The sequence below is a fragment of the Varanus komodoensis genome, unplaced genomic scaffold (assembly GCF_004798865.1).
Source record: "Varanus komodoensis strain SLA01 unplaced genomic scaffold, ASM479886v1 scaffold53, whole genome shotgun sequence".
In the NCBI taxonomy this organism is placed as follows: domain Eukaryota; kingdom Metazoa; phylum Chordata; class Lepidosauria; order Squamata; family Varanidae; genus Varanus; species Varanus komodoensis.
In genome coordinates this window covers 4,718,671-4,735,105 of record NW_025336126.1, presented here as the reverse complement: position 1 = coordinate 4,735,105, position 16,435 = coordinate 4,718,671, and the positions used below count along the sequence as shown (strand labels likewise).

Here is a 16,435-nt window from a genome sequence, read left to right as displayed (position 1 = left end):
TGTGTTGAGACTACAACCCCCATCATCTCTCATCAGCCTAGCTAATCTGGAAGGCACCGAGCTGGGGAAGTCTGCTTTAACCCAACCCCTGAGGTAACAAAATCCCTCCCTAATATAATTATTCAAGTACAATTGGTTCTTATCAACTCGCCCAGACTTCACTGAGTCTCTGTCCCCAAACCATATGTCCCACCTTCCCACCCACAGGTTCCTAACAGAAAATCAGGCTGAACCAATTTGTCTAGATGAACAGAAGGATCAGGGTCACCTATAAAGGAAGGTAAGGTTTGGACAGGGGTCTTCCAGATATTGACTCCTGATCTGATCAGATGTGCTGCGGGAAAGAACTAAACTGGCACACCAGGATTTTTTTTTTTACAGATGGATCAGCAAGTTTAGCAAGAGATAGTGTAGATGCGCCTTTTTTCTAAGACTCCATCAGCCAGGAGGGAAAGCCAAGCTTCATTCCTGGGCAACCGAGAGGGCCCTGCTACCAACATGTTCTTTTATCCTATTCCCATTCTCCAGCACTGATCCTCTTGCGAGCCATTCTCTGTTCTTCTCCTCCAACTACCCAATTTCCGAGATCGGCTCCCAGAACCATGTGCTGCTCAGTCAGGGAGAAACTTCTTTCCTGGACTAGATAATTTTCACATATTAAACAAACCCTTAGCATAGCGCTGGTGAGGATCAAGCACTACCTGTCCCAGGTAAAGTGGTTCCTTACCAAAAAAAAAAAAGGCAGAGGCGCACAAACACATCTCTTCTCTGACAGCCACAAAAGACAGCAGGAAAAGATGCAACCATTACTACAGGATGGGAAAACTGAAAGCTGGATTTGGCTGGCTACAGAACAAATCAGCTGCCACCCCACAATCCATCTGATATGCCTCAATAGTTTCAATACTCTTGCTTTCTTTGCAAGGCCTGTGTGATTTCCACTCACTCAGCTAGCCAATCCTCCAGAACTTTGTGGGACACCCCTCCCCATCACTTCCTGAACCGTGTCCCTTGGAATGCCAAGGGAGACCCTGATCAATAATTATACAAGAAAGCATTTTGATAGTCAGCATCAGAAGGCTGTGCTGGAGGAGAGGCAAATGAAGAGGAGAGGCAGCAGTCCCAGGCAACAAAGGAAGAGAGACTTGCTCCCTTAGGAATAAGAAACAGTTTGTAAGCATCAGTCTGTGTGAAAGAGAACCACACACACAGTATGGCAATACAGGTTTGAGGGTGCACATGTGAATGTGACAGATGCTGGATTCGGTACCTTGCCACAAATGGAGATGCGGCACCTCCTCACTGCATGCACCAGGAAGGGGAAGAAGGGGCAGAGCAGGAAGAAAAAGAGCCCCATCGGGAAGCGCACCAGCACCCCAACGACTTCCCATCACGGATGTAATTATTTATTCTGCACTGGGACACAGTACAGAAAGGCATTTTTTCCGGAATTGTTTGGTGCTTGTTGTCTCTCTTGCTGAGGCAAAAGACCAGAGAATCACCTGCACAACAATTAATCCAGCAAAATACAGGAAGGCAATGAAGAGGCCAATCAGGAGATGAGAGAGAGAAATTCACACATACTCCCTCATTCCCATTTCTTTACTTTTTAAATCAGCAAGGCCCTCAAGGCAGCTGAAAGGCTTTTTCCCCATCAAACCAAACCAAACCAAAGCAGGTAGATTCCCTCTGCAGGCCAGGAACTTTCTAGCCTCGTGCAAGTTCTTCTGTTCTACTTTGTATGAAACTCTTTAGCCATTCCGATGCTTTCTTGACTTGGGAAAGACTCAAGAAATATGAACACCTTTAACTTCACCCTCCCCAGCATTCCTCTAGAAAACCAAATGAACCCATATTTGGTTCTACCAGATCCAAAATGTATAGCTTTCAAAAAAGCCAAAACCAAACACACATTAGTTGCTGTAGAGGATCTGTTTAACTTTCAGCTCCTCAGCAGTGTTCAATCTTGTACAGATCAGTGATCTGCTAAAAGAAAAAAAGATTCATCATCTGAAATCCAAACTGTTATCATCACCTCAGACATCTCTCTCAAGTTCTTGGGAAGAGAACCTGGTTGTCTCCTGAGGAATTCTGGATCCACATTTCCAGAGATCTGTCCAAATTTAGCTTTTGAGATTTGCCATCCAAGAAAGGGAGGGGAAGATTTTAAAAAATCAACAAAACTTGCTTGAATGAATCCATTTGAAACCATCTCATTTGAGGAAGCTTGACAAGTTGTTGGCAGGGGAAGGAGTCTTCTTCGAGAAAACACTGCTGCATTTGTATACAGTTAAGAGACCTTCTGACAAACAGAAATAAACAATTCATATCCTTCATCTTGTTTGCCATCATCCTTCCAAAGCCTAGGCAACCTTCACATCCCCATACCTCTAATCCCAAGAGGCACAGAGACACAAGAGCAAAGCCAAACAGTACAGAGTCCTTGGAAGAAGGAGGTGTGCGCTTTTTTTAAAGGCACCAAGATAATAAGCAACAGCATTTGTTTTTGTTTTAAAGATTCCACAGCCCATAACTGAAAAGCAATCCCAGTACATTTTCTTTCTCCATTAGAAAATAGGGGACCTGCCCCCCATTTGCTCCCACAATGAAAATGCCCCCCTCCGGAGGGGGCTGTGGATTAAGACATTTTCCAGAAGGTCAATGAGGCAGTCAAAATGCCAGCGGCAAATACAGCAATAGTTTGCCAGGTGGGGGTGCCAAAATAGGACAGGAGGCCTTCCTGGAAGGGGAAAAGAAGGGAGGGGGGAGAAGTGATGTTGCTACATGGTGAAAACGTTTGCCCTCCCCAATCATATATGAGAGAGAGAGACTGGAAGTCCAGTTTTCAACCGCCAAAAGGGTGTATGCATAGATTAAGCCCATCCCTGAATCACGGTTTTTCTGTCTGTAGTCTGCAGCCCATCTCACCGCGACTAGGAGCTTTTTCCTCAGCTGACCTTGATAAAGGAAATGAGCTCAGCTAGGAGGAACAGCAAGAAGCAACCGTGCAGGAGGCCAGCTGTCAGAGTAGTGAGTATTAATTTCTTATCCCCTGTGAGATCACTGTTGCTGCTCTTCGCGGAGCTTTGTTTGGTTAATCAGGATATAATCACAAGTTTAGACAAAAGAAAGGTCTACATCTCCCAACATGCCTCAACCGGCCGTGCCTTTTTCTGCCTAACCATGTAAAGGATCGTACCTTTAATCTATAAGAGCAGCCTTAACTGACATGATTCTTTCCAGGTGTCTTGGACTACAATTCCCACAATCCTTGAGTTTCCCAGCCCTGCTTTAAACAAAATGTCAGCTGGCCCTCTGGAGTTCCCTAGATGGCTCAGCCCATTTCGCCAACCAACAACTGCTTGAGGGTTTCCCACCTTTTGCATGGTTTTCCCCGTATTCAAGAAACTTAAGACAACTCTCCTAAATTTGAATTATTGGCAGCAACAGCTTTAAGCTAAAATATGCTGGCATTTTTTAGCCTTTGGCCTCATTCACCACTGGAATGCAGCCCCCTGAGAGCTTCTCCAAAACAGAATATGGCCTTTAGGCTGAAACAGATTTAGTTCCTCTGGCCAAGATAGGCCTTGATGCTGGAGAGGGAAAAAAATCAGAAAAGACTCACCCATCCACCTTGGGCTTGGATCCAACTCAGGACATGAAGTTGGATGTATTCCATTGTCCAGCTGATGATGGTTCTTATGAGCTCTGGTAATTTAGTGCAAACTGCCTGCCCAGGAGCAACAGAAGAGAAGGAAAGATGAGTCAAGTTATTAGAAGGCCTCAGGGGAAGGGACAAACAAAAAGTGAGGGATGGCTGCTCACTTACTTTTAGAATCAACTTGCAAGCAAAGTAGAACAAAGCTACTACACGGCCCCAGTTGAAGGTGCCGTCTGAGAACATCTCAGCAGCCACTCGGAAGAAAACTTCCTTGGGGGGATACATCTGAACTTGTTCTATCATCCTGCAAGGGGAAGCATAAGAAAAGTCTGGGTTAGGGAGAGGGGGAGAGAGCATCTCTGCCGTTTTCTTGGGAAGGACAGCTCGGGGGGGGGGGGGGCGCAACCCCCACAAAATATGCTTTCATGGGAACAGTGCTAAGTGCAAGCCTCTGCAGAGCTCATGCTTAACTCTCAGCAGGCCTGGGAAAGCAGAGCGATGGCCTTGAGAGCAGAACTCATCAAGTCACGTGCCCTCAAGAGCGGCCTTCCCCAGCCAGCAGTAAAGGGGGTGCAGGCCAGCCCATTCAGGGTGTGCCAGGCTGGGGAATGCCGTTGTTCACCACGGACCAGTGATAAAACACACCTCTGCAGCTCTATGTTTCCATCCAGCTCATCCCCGATCCGGCGCAGGCACTCACTCAGTTGCTTGGTGCTGGGGTCACAACCCTGCGGCTCTGAGCCTCCGAGCTCTACCATGGCCACCTCAATGCGCTCGGAGTCTCCACAGCTCTGCACTCGGTCCATAATGAAGCTGCCACAGATTCCGAGAGAGAGAGATCAGGGGGAGCACTTCAGCCAGAGGTTTAACACCAGCCTGTTGCTGGTGCAGCTCCTCACCAGAGGAGTCCCACCACCAAGACAGGACTTCCTCTCCAACTGCCCCAGAAAACTATGCTGTAGCAGTACATGCGAGCAGTCAGAGGCCTCGCGTAACTGCGATCCTAGCTGAGCACTCACCCTTTGAGAAGAACTGTTCCTGTCTGCAGGATCTGATCCGAAGAGGTGCCTAGAAGGGACAGAAGCATAGTATAGAAATAAGCTAAGTGGAGGGAAAGCTATGCAGAGGTTCAAGTTGCAAAAACCAAGAAACAAAGAGCAGATTTAGATTTGCTGGAGTGAGTAGGCCTGACCCTCCCTGGAGTCCAGGGGTCTTCAACAGGCCCCTCTCGTAGCACCTACCAAGCTCTCTGGCCCTTCCAATCTATATTCTATTTCTGAGGAATGTTTTTAATGTTAGCTTGTTCAACTAGGAGGTTGGCTTGTTGCAAAGTGAACTGTTGCCCTTCAGCACCATCTCCATTTGGGTAAAAAAGAGCAGCTGTGTATTTTGGACCTCAGACTGTACCTCCAGCATGTGCTTAGGTTCTTATGCAACTATTTTTGCTCCTCATCTCATGATTTGCCTTCTGGGAAATCAATACTAGGCTTGCTCACCAGGGCAGTCATTTTATGAGAACACCCAAAATTCCAAATGTAATCAGTAGTCCTAAAAGACTGGAATTCCTGCTGATCAACACTAAACGACAGGGATGTTGAACCTCTTCAACTTGAGGGCTCAATCTAATCATTTATTTATTTATTAGATTTATATCCCAAAGTTTTTCCTTTCCAGAAACTCATAATTTTCCTCCTCTTCTCAATCTTATCTCAACAACAACAACCCTGTGAGGTAGGTTGGGCTGAGAGTCTGCGACTGACCCAGGCGAGCCAAACAAACAAACAAACCAAAAAACCAAACACCCTCCTAGGCCACATTCCAGGCATGGAGAGGGCTGAAGGTTAAAGGGGGTTATATATCTATACAACCTTATGTATAACCTTAATGAATACATTTAAAATAGAAGAGCAATTTTTTCTTTTATTTTTAAGGGTGTTGTGTAGGATTGCTGTGAATGGAAATATTTCATGTCATGGTCTTTCTTTTTTCTTTCCCTCTTTGGCCTGTCTTCTTTTGTTGCAGATGCCCTCTCTCCACCACCAGCATTTCCTCTTCATTTTATTTACAAATAAAAATGGTATAAAGAGACTCACATTTCAAGCCTGGAAATCTAAACACCCATGAGGTGTGATTTAACTGCCTGGCGTTCTTGCTAACACATAAAGGCGAATCTCAGAGCAGTCAATTTCATTTGAATACTTAAGTAGCTCTATAGCTGTCTTCTGCCCCTGGCTAGGGCAATCACTGCTTCCCAGGGACAGAAGGGAAGTCCTGCTGGACCAGGCCAAAGTCCTCGTGTTTTTTCCCCTGATTTATACCCTACCTTTTTCCTATAAAGGGCTCAAGGCAGCTTACTCATTCTCCTCCTCCATCTTATCCCCACAACAACAACCCTGTGAGGTAGGTTGGGCTGAGAGTCCGTGACTGGCCCAAAGTCACCCAGTTGGCTCCAGGGCCGAGCAGGGACTAGAACCCTAATCGCCTGAGTCCCAGTCCCATGCTCTTAACCACTACACCACACTGGCTCTCTACTACAGTGACCAATCAGATGCCTCTGAGAAGATCACAAACAGGATGTGAGGGCAATAGCTGGTACTCAGTAACATCCTGCCAGGAGACATGTCAGTTCAGTCATGGCTGACAGGCATATTCATGAACAGTGAATGACTAAGTAAAGCCACCTGTCTATCAGCACATCTTATAGCCGTAAACTATACAGCTAATTATGTGAAAAAGAACTTCCTTGTGAGCAAAAATTTTTTCTGAAGTACTTTGCCCCTTTTTGTCATATTGTCCTGATAATGTCCACTCCAAAGATCAACCCCATTGAGCTCTACAGGGCTTTATCATGATAGATTCAACCTGAATCTACCAGCTATCATTTCCCTTGGGTGATTCTCCCTCTCTCCCAGCCCGGACCCCAGTGTCTGTGTTAAAGGGCAGAAAAAAAAGTCATCTCCCCATTTTTTCCACCTCATATGTCTCTAATATAGCGGGCACACCATCCTACTAGAGAAAAGAGTCCTGTATCCCACCTGCTTTCATAGATCGGGACCACTCACTCTATTTATCCTCAAGATGGCAGCAGATGTCATACAGGGCAAGAGAGAAACTCAGCAAATTCTTCCTCAACCTCCCCCCACTCCCAAATAACCCATTTCCCTTTTGTTTCCATGAGCAGCCTCCCTTTTCCCACCAATGTGGTCTTGTTGTTATGAGTGACTGTCATCTTTAGAGTGACTAGCAACTTATTCTTGTATCAGATACTGGCAAAGAAGTGTTGGACACAAACTCTGCATTTACACCCAGGAGATGCAGATGGTTTGAGGCAGCATTCTGTAGTGCCCAAAACACACTGCAGTTGTTAGGCGGGGTGCCTCTCTTCTGCCAGTGTGCAAAAACACGAACACATCACAGGCTGCTCTTAAAAGCAGACTGGACTCCAAGCAGGAATTGGAAATAAAGCTTGGCTCAACACTTTCTGCTATTGCACCATCTACCCATGCTGAAATCAAAGCCTCTTCTTCCTCTCCATTTTTTTCTGCATCACAGAGAATATTTACAGACAGCAAATGAAAGTTCACCTTGGTCTAGTTACCCACTCTCCGCCTAACTGATCTCACAGGGTTGTTATGAGGAAGAAGTGGGGGTGAGAGGGGAGGGAATCCTGGAGGTCCTTGCTAGAAGAGGCAGGGTTATGAAGCGTAGTGAATAAGACCATAAATATAGCTGCAAGCCCAGGCATGCCTACTGCTTTCCCAGGAACACCGGGCTGTCCGCTACAGGTAGCAAGAAGCTACAGTAGCCATCCCCAGCCTAACGCCTCACCCGATGTGTTGGATTACAGTTCCCATCACTGAGTGGCCACAGTGGCTGTGTACATTGGGAATGATAATCCCACCACACCTGGAAGGTTTCAGTGGCGGGGAACGCTGCTGTCCGCACCTCCCTGGGAGCAAGTCCCACTGAACGCCATGGGGTTTACTCCCGAGGAGGCCCGCAAGGATGTCTGCGCAGTAGCAGGCTCCAACAAGGCTCTTCTGACGTTTTCCTGCAATAAAGATACGCGTTTTCCCCTCCTCTTCCTGCTATCCATCCATGCATCCATCCATGCATCCATCCATCCCACCCTCGCTTCTGGAGTGCTGCCCACATGCCCCTCCACACTCGGCTCACGCTCTTCCTTTCCTGCGCCCCCGTTGGCGGGCGCGCTCACCTCCCATGCGCTGCGAGGGGTCCGGCTCATTCTCAGCACCCGCCGCCGCCATCTCGCCGCCGCACTGCGCCCCGCTCCGCCCAGCCCAGCCCAATCCGAGGCCGGCAGCCCGTGTTACAGAAAGTCACGTGACGCGGCAGCCGGAGGCGCGCAGGCAGCAAGAGTGTCTATTTAAGAAAGAGGAAAGCGCGATGCGGGGGAGAGGGTGCTTCGTCATGTCACATCACGTCACGTGATTCAAGCGAGGTACCAGAGAGGTGGAAAGTGCTAGCGTGGCCCGCGTATCTCTTTATGTCCTGTTTCCGGTTTGTATGGCAAAGGAAGTCTATGGTTTCTCTCCGAAGTTCCCACCCTGTGTTCGGTTAACGGGGTTTATAGCCCTCTCGCTTTTTTAATTCCTAGAACTGGGGAAGAAATCGTCACTGCCTTAGGAAAGGAAAACTTGCCCAAGTTCCTTTGGTCGCAAGACAGCCGTGTAGTAGCACCTTGTGGGGAAATGGTGACAAGGGAAGCCATCTTGCCCCACAGGCGAACCGAAGCCTCGTCCCCACTATTACCTCCGAGTGGCCTTCTCCTGTTGTGCTGTGCACTCCAACTCCCAGAATCCCCGATCAGCATGATGGGAGCTGTAGACCAGCATACCTGGAGTGCATCAGGTTGGGCAAGGCAGGGTCAGAGGATGGGGCTTCGATCGATTACAGTTGCACTGGGCTGTGAGTTCAACTTTTGCCTCTTAATGGCCGTAATGTTGGCATCCCACTGGAAAATACCTTAAGAATAGGCTCACGTAATACATCGCTAAAACAAAGAAAATTAAGTTTGCAATCGAGCTGTGTTGAACATAGTGGGACTGAATTCTGTGTTAAGCATGTATAGGCTTGCACTTAAGGGCGCAGTCCCATGTTTTTATCCCTGTCTAAGGGGTTTTGTTCCTGTCTAAACACACAGGATCTCGCCATCAGTCTAAAATAATATACTCTCTTGCCAGAGATTCAGTCACACTGAAAGCAGTAGGCCAGGCATGTCCAAAGTCCGGCCCGGGGGCCAATTGTGGCCCGTTTTCAAATTTCAAGCCGTCCGCAGCCTCTTCTCCCAGCCAGCTCAGCCTGTCACTCATCCCCACTGGCCGGTGTTTTTCCCTTCACCGCACAGCGGTTCCCGCAGCTGTCCCCCGCTGCCTCCTGCTCCTTCAAGGCTGGTGGTTATATTTCACCAGATGATGGCAGTAGACCTGAGTCAGCGCTCTAGCGGCGTGACCCTTGTGACACAAGGCCTGTGTGCCCATTTCTAAAATGGAGACTGTAACTAAGAAAAGGAAAGTTGACAGTGAGGGCCCGCTTCCAGGACAAGTGGAAATTGGAGTATTTTTTCACTGAAATACGAAACAACTGTGTCTGCCTAATTTGCCAAGAGACTGGCTGTTTTCAAGGAATTCATTATCAAGAGGCACTACCAGACGAAACATGCTAACTACAACAAGCTAACTGGGAACGAACGCGGCGAAAAATGGAAGGAACTGGAAGCTGCTTTAACGGCACAGCAGCACTTTTTCACAAGAGCCCGTGAGTCAAATGAAAATGCCACAAAGGCGAGCTATGAGGTGGCAACGCTGATTGCCAAGCACTGCAAACCTTTTACTGAGGGTGAATTTATTAAAGACTGCGTGATGAAAATGGTGGAGAAAATTTGTCCTGAGAAGAAGCAAGAGTTTGCCAATTTTTGCCTGGATCGTAACACTGTGGTACGGAGAATTGAAGGCATTTCATCTGATATTAAGAGACAGTTAGAGGCAAAAGGAGTGGCGTTTGACTTTTTTTCGTTAGCCTGCGACGAAAGCATGGATGCATCTGACACCGCTCAGTTATTGATTTTTTTGAGAAGAGTGGACAATGACATGAACGTGAGTGAAGAGCTACTTGACCTCCAGAGCCTTAAGGACCAAACAAGAGGAACAGATTTATTTGTTTCTGTTTGTTCCGCCATAGATGACATGAAACTACCGTGGAATAAAGTCACTGGGATTATTACAGATGGCACACCTGCCATGGCTGGTGAGCGAAGTGGATTATCAACCCTAGTCTGTAACAAAGTCAACGAAGAAGGAGGCAAAGCTATAAAACTCCACTGTATTATTCACCAACAAGTTCTCTGTGCCAAACATCTGAAATATGATCATGTTATGAAACCGGTGATGAAGGCTATTAATTATATTTGCTTCAAAGCCCTGTGCCACTGCCAGTTTCAACAGTTTCTACTCAACATCCAGGCTGAATACGGAGATGTTGTGTATCACAACGAGGTAAGATGGCTCAGTTGGGGGTCTGCACTGCAGCGCTTCTACTCTCTTAGGGAGGAAATCGGACAATTCTTGGCAAAAAAGGGACAACCAGTGCCAGAGCTATCTGATCCTGTTTGGCTGGCTGATTTTGGATTTTTAGTTGACATAACACAACATCTGAACGTGCTGAACACGAGCCTTCAGGGTCAAAATGCAGTGGTAAGCCAACTGTATTCACATATCAAAGCCTTTGGGACCAAGCTGCTACTTTTCCAAAGGCACCTGTCACAAACGCAGCCCAATACCACACATTTCCCATCGCTGCAGGAAATAATGACCAGTTTTCCACAGAACAATATGAGTGCGCAAATAAGGAGGCATGAAGCAGACACCTCATCTCTGGCTGGAGTTTCAACAGCGCTTTCTGGATTTTGCAGCTATTGAAAAGGAGATCACGCTTTTTTCATCTCCTTTCTCTGTGGACCCTGATGACACTCCAGACCACCTGCAGCTGGAGCTCATTGAGCTGCAGTGTGACGCCGAGTGTCGCAGTCGGCACCAACAGCTCCCTCTTGTCAACTTTTACCGCCAGCTGGATAAAGACAGGTTCCAAGAGATTCGAACATTTGCTAAGAAAATGCTGAGCTTGTTTGGTTCGACATACTTGTGTGAGAAGACATTCTCGGTTATGAACATTAACAAGAACCGCGTGAGGATGAGACTAAGTGACTTTCACCTGCATGATATCTTGCGCATCAAAACCACTGTTTTTGAGCCAGACCTGGCCTATATAATGCAGTCGAGATGCCAGTATCACCCTTCACATTAGTGCAGTTATTTGTTCAGTCTTTCATAAAATAGTTCATTTGCATTTAATGTTAATGGTTCAAAGAATGTCAGGCTGAATGGTCGGCCCCCACACATTTTCACCTCACCAAATCTGGCCCTCCTTGCAAAAAGTTTGGACACCCCTGCAGTAGGCACAGCCCATTGCAAGATTACAGCCCCTTCCTATGTTCAGTGAGCTACCAGTTGTAAACCAGGGTATACCAACTGGTCAGGAGGCAGATGAGTCAGGAATTTGCCCATTCAGGTTTCCCAAATGCCTCTGCTGTAGGATTGGTGTGAGACATCCTTGGAAGCAAAGATGGTATGCCTCAGAACCAGCCACCCATTGCCCACTGGACTGCAGCAGGAAGTTCTTCAAAGTGATGCAGGGGCAGTTGCCTGAGGTACCAGGTCTCAGATCCGGCAATGGGACTAATTCTGTATAAAGCCCAGGATTATGCTATTAGGATGAAGTTTATATATGTTATATATACATGTATGCACATCCAAAGAAAAATTAGGATTTTACGCATATTATAGTTTGTATCAGACCAATTAAATCAATGTAAGAAAATATCCATGGATCAGATCAAGGGCATATAACCTACCTTCCCCTTTCAGCTGTCCTCAGAATATTGTTATAAACAAATCAATCCATTAATCCATTGTCAATGAGAATATTTTAGCTTAAATATTTAATTTATTTAAGGTAATCATAATCATAGTGTCCTGTACATGATAGTTCCATATTTTCTGTTAATTGAAAAGGATAACTTTTGGGTAAATACAGAAAAGTTTGAGATGCAGCATGTTTCATATTCCTTGTGTTAGAGTCCAGTCCAATTCTATGTGTTTGCTTAATGGTAAGCTCTATTGAGTGTGTATATATACTTTAAATCCTTCTATTCAGAAGGCAGTCCCATTGAGTTCAGTAGGCCTTACATCCAGGCAAGTGGTAGAAAATTGCCTTTTTAAAGATGGCACATTTTTAGAGCTTTCTGCAGTTCCATAAACACTTGCCTGGGTGTAAGGCCCAATGAAATGATGAAACTTAAGTAAACCTACTTCAGCTTACAGCACAATCCAGTTTATATGAAACTGGAAACAAATGATGTGAAAAGTAGCAGGACTGCATTTTCTTCCGAGCAAACAAGAATCGGCTCAGGCTGTATGGCTTTATCACTGCAGTTTCCCCATTTGTACCGTCCCCACAGATGTCTGGTTTTCCTGTTGCTTTTGGTTACAAAGGCTGCAACTCATTCTGCAGATGACTTCCAAGGGTGCGTTGGCTCTGAACTTGCACAGTCAGAACAAAACTGAAACCGCTTTGCTCGTGGGGGCTGCTAAAGAAGGCAGAACACGTGTCTTGTAGACACTGAGCTTGCAACACAGCGAGGGTACGTTACAAAACACTGCTTTGATTCAGTGCTTGCCCAGTTGACCCACCCTTGCTATAATTCAGGAAATCTGACGAAAACAGAGCAGCACAGAAATCTGCTGTTACATAAAAACTGAGCGTTTTCAAAACCCGAATTCAAGACAGTACAGTTGAAATGCCAAATAGTTTTATTGAAGGAAAAAAAATACATTCCCTTTGATCAGAATATCCTGCTCTTGTTTGTGGGAAATTTGTGCACCACAAGTTGTGCTTCCCTCATCTCTGAAGAAATCCAAACACATGGCCTGAATGGCGGAGGCTTAGTTCCCTCCTATGATTTCACCAACATTAACAGAAATTCTAGAAACAATACAGTTCATTTACTGAACCATTGAGATTGTCTATTAACTCCCCATAGAGAATATTATAAAAACAATCCACTGTCAGCTTCAGAATCCAACTGAGTATGGCACGTTCTCACGATCAGAACCAGGTAGAGCTGCCTTTATTCCTCATAGAGGCAGGGGCTTCTCTGTTTTTAACAACAGTGTAACTTGAGACAAGATGAGAGGTGCCACTTTTCTGAAGTTTCCAAGGCTAGCCTGCACACTCAAATGCTGCTTAATATCATCATCAGGTCCTGGAAAATACTGACTGCAGGTCACGTGTGAAGTCTTACCAGGTGCCCTGGCAGAATTTTCAGTTGTGTAGTGAAGGGACTGGCATTTGGGGTGGGGGGTTCCTGCTAGCAACCTTTGTGATGGCTCAGTAACCGACTGACAACAGCAACAATTAATACGGTGTTATGAGATATATGGTTGTAAGATGTATGTTTGTATTATCAGCAAACGTAGGTCCCTGCCCTCAAGGAGCTTACAAGTTAAAATAGACAGTGGGGGAGATAATGATAGGATGGGAAGGGTACAGAAAAGAGCAGGGGGAAATGAATGTTGTGGCACTTTCACAGACAATCAACCCTCAGTAAATCTTACACTTTCCCTGCCTTCTTGGATCTCAGCAATCCTTAATCCTCCAAGGACAATCCTCTGAAGTCAACTCACTTTAGTTTTTCAAGTGCTCATAGTTAAAAGGAAGATTTTAAGTGTCCTCTCACAAGAACAGTGGAACTCCATGGTGGTAGTGCAAACTAGAAGTTTAATTTTTTTTAATTGTTTCCACTTCAGTTTTACTTATCTTCAGTTCACTCCTTTTTAATTCTTTTCAAAGTACTCAGGTTCTCAGTCAGTATCCAGCAGGGCAGCTCTGGAGTGAAATAGCTATGCTTTATTAACCCTCATTTTGTGAAGGCTCCTTATGATATCATCATCCATTTGTAATCCTATTATTTAACATTTTTAAAGGGTCAGTCAGATTGTTCCCTCCCCCCACTCAAATGGCCGTTCAGTTGAATTGGACCTTTCTCTTCCCCACTCATAGGCCCAGAACTTTGCAAGGAATGAGCGGGATGAACATAGAGAAAAAAATGTGGTATTCCTCTGTTGCAATGTTGCGTCTAGCTTACAGCACAAGTGCAATGTTTGCCAGTGCTAGGAGTTACTCACCAGGAAGCAGCCCAGTTTCCAGAACAGCTGGTATCCTGATTCAAGTCAGCTCAACGCCTTTTTTTTAGCTGCAGCAGCTGCCTTCGCTATCTGCACTAAATGAACAGCACCGGAGAGGTCTAAAATCCCCCATCATCAAGGATGTTGAAAAATACCACAAGGGTCGGGATGATCCATGGGGCACATTCCAGTGGACTTCCCAGTTAGTCCTGCCTTTCTTCTTCCTGGACAAGCAAGTATCCATTGCCCTTGACATTGGGATCAGCCAGGCCATCTTTGTCTTCTGCCTCGTCTTCATCCTCCGTGGGCACAGGAGCCATGGCCAAGCCAGGCCGGTTTCCTTGTTGCTGGACAAACCGCTCAATCAACAGCTGCCGGAGGTACATGACCGGGATGGGAAGAGCTGCGATGACTATAAGGCCTATGAGCATGCCCAGGGCCCAGGGCGGATATTCCAGCTGCTGCTCCTCTGCCTGCACAGGAAACACATCCCAAAAATCAGAACCCACATGCCCATTTGACTAGGTGTCAGACAAGGGTTTTCTACAGTTGTGGGGGGAAGTTCGGCACAGCGGGCTGTTCCCACCGTGGTCACACCAGCTCACCAGAAGAAGCGACACCGTCGGCAGCACAAGCCCGAATGCACAGAGAATTTTTCTCTTCGAGCTTTGCACCCCCTGCCTCACACCAAAGGACGGTCGGGTGCAGAAAAGGAGTCGGCGTTCCAAGGCTGGCGCAGCCTTCTCAGTGTGCCAGCAAGTCACCACGCCAGTTAAAACAGCACACCGTTAAACGGGAGTGCAGAGCCCCTTTCAGCCTGAGACCCGCCTGAGTCCATAGCAGAGGGGTCTTCAGGGGCTGTGTTCCCCGAGTGGGCAGGGCAAGGCACGGGGTGGGGACAGAACAAGAAAAATGCCACCATCTTGTCACTTAAAGCGTTTAGTGCTTAAATCAAGTCTTAGGAGAGGTGTTTCAACCTTTTAGAACTGGGGGGGGGGGGAACTGTTGCCAGTCACAAGCGGGTGTGAGAAAGGGAATGCGAATTAAGAAGAGCCATGACGGCCCAAGTCGGGGCTGCCTAGTCTAGCATTCTGCTCACAGTGGCCATCCAGCTACCCGTGGGAAGCCCACGGGCAGCAACACCCTCCCGCCCATATTCCCCAGCAACTGGTGCACACAGGCATGCTGCCTCTGATATTGAAAGCAACATATTCATCAGGAATAGCAGGCACAGATAGCCGAATCCTCCATGAATTTGCCCATTACTTTTTTACAGCCGTTCACAGTGGTGTCTGTCACCACATTTTGTGGAATGAATTGCATCGCTTAACTCTGTGCAATGTAAGTAAGCATTTCCTTATATTTGTCCGAAACCTCCTGTCAGTCGACCTCATGGGATGACTCCTTTGGGTTCTAGTATGATGAGAGAAGCAGGAAAATGTCTCCCTATCCATCTTTTCACACCATGTATAATTTGGAACACTTTTACCAAGTTTCTCCTTACTTGTCATTTTTCTAAGCTCAGAAGGTCAGATGGTGTAACCTTTCCTCATAGGAGAATTGTTCCAATCATTTTAGCTGCCCTTATCTATATTATTTCCAGCCCTACAATATCTAATTTTAGGAGTGATGACCAGAACTGTATTCAGAATGCTAAGTTTGCTCACAGCACAGATTTGTAGAAAGAGAATACAGCCTTGGCAGCTTTATTTTCAAGTCCTTTCCTAATTATACCTCACATAGAGTTTTCCATTTTCATAGCAGCTGCACCCTGGGTAGATACTTTCATTGAGCTGTTTACCGCAACCCCAAAATCTCATTCTTGGAGTCACTGCTAACTCCCATCACTTCTGGTTATACTTAAAGTTAGGACCTTTTTGCTCCAATGTATGCTATTTTGCCCTTCCTTACACTGAATCAGATTGTCAATTTTGATGCCCATTCTTCCAGTTTTGAGAGATCCTTTTGGAGTAACTCGCAATTTCTTTTTATTTTAACCACCCTAAATAATTAGATGTCATCAGCAAGCCTGGCTGCTTCACTGCTTACACCTAATTCCAGATCATTTATGAATAAGCTGAAGTACCTTAGTTCCAGGACAGATCCCTGCAGGATCCCTTGGTTTCATCCCTCCTCTCCCTGCTTTCTGTTCTTTAACCAATTACTGATTCATAAGAGTTAGTCTGCTCTTATTCCATGATCGCCAAGTTTGCTCAAGAGTCTGTGGTAAGAGACTTTGCCAAAAACCGTTTTGGAAGGCCAAGTAAACAGTGTCTATTGAATCAGCCCTGTCTGCATGTTTGTTGACACTTTCAAAGAAAATATTAAGGGGGAGGCCTTACCTTTGCAGAAGCAACACTGATTCTTCCTACATGTTTACTAATTTTATCCCTAAGAATGCTTTTAACCCATTTCTCATGATACACATTAAGCTAACTAGCCTGCAATTTCCCAGCTCTCCCCTGGATCCTTTTTAAAAATTGGTGTTGCACTGGCCATTCTCCAGTCCTCT

General features: G+C 46.1%; 2 protein-coding genes across 5 annotated transcripts in view; both read right to left on the bottom strand.

Moving 5' to 3' along the window:
• Positions 1–6: 6 nt before the first annotated feature.
• On the bottom strand, positions 7–7,965 carry LOC123032277 (apoptosis regulator BAX-like). Its single transcript, XM_044448053.1, has 6 exons — positions 7,878–7,965; positions 4,681–4,729; positions 4,307–4,474; positions 3,830–3,965; positions 3,626–3,730; positions 7–2,740 (listed from the first exon to the last, which is right to left on the bottom strand). The coding sequence occupies exons 1-6, from the start codon at positions 7,927–7,929 to the stop codon at positions 2,639–2,641; spliced, it is 612 nt and encodes a 203-aa protein (XP_044303988.1). The 5' UTR covers positions 7,930–7,965; the 3' UTR covers positions 7–2,638.
• Positions 7,966–12,531: 4,566 nt separating this feature from the next.
• Positions 12,532–16,435, bottom strand: part of SLC6A16 (solute carrier family 6 member 16) — a 28,449-nt gene continuing 24,545 nt past the window's right edge. For all 4 annotated transcript variants that reach the window (XM_044447803.1, XM_044447804.1, XM_044447805.1 and 1 more), the window contains one exon: positions 12,532–14,396. In XM_044447803.1, coding sequence (XP_044303738.1) covers positions 14,127–14,396 — 270 coding nt within the window. In that variant the 3' untranslated portion in view covers positions 12,532–14,126. The remainder of the gene's footprint in view (positions 14,397–16,435) is intronic.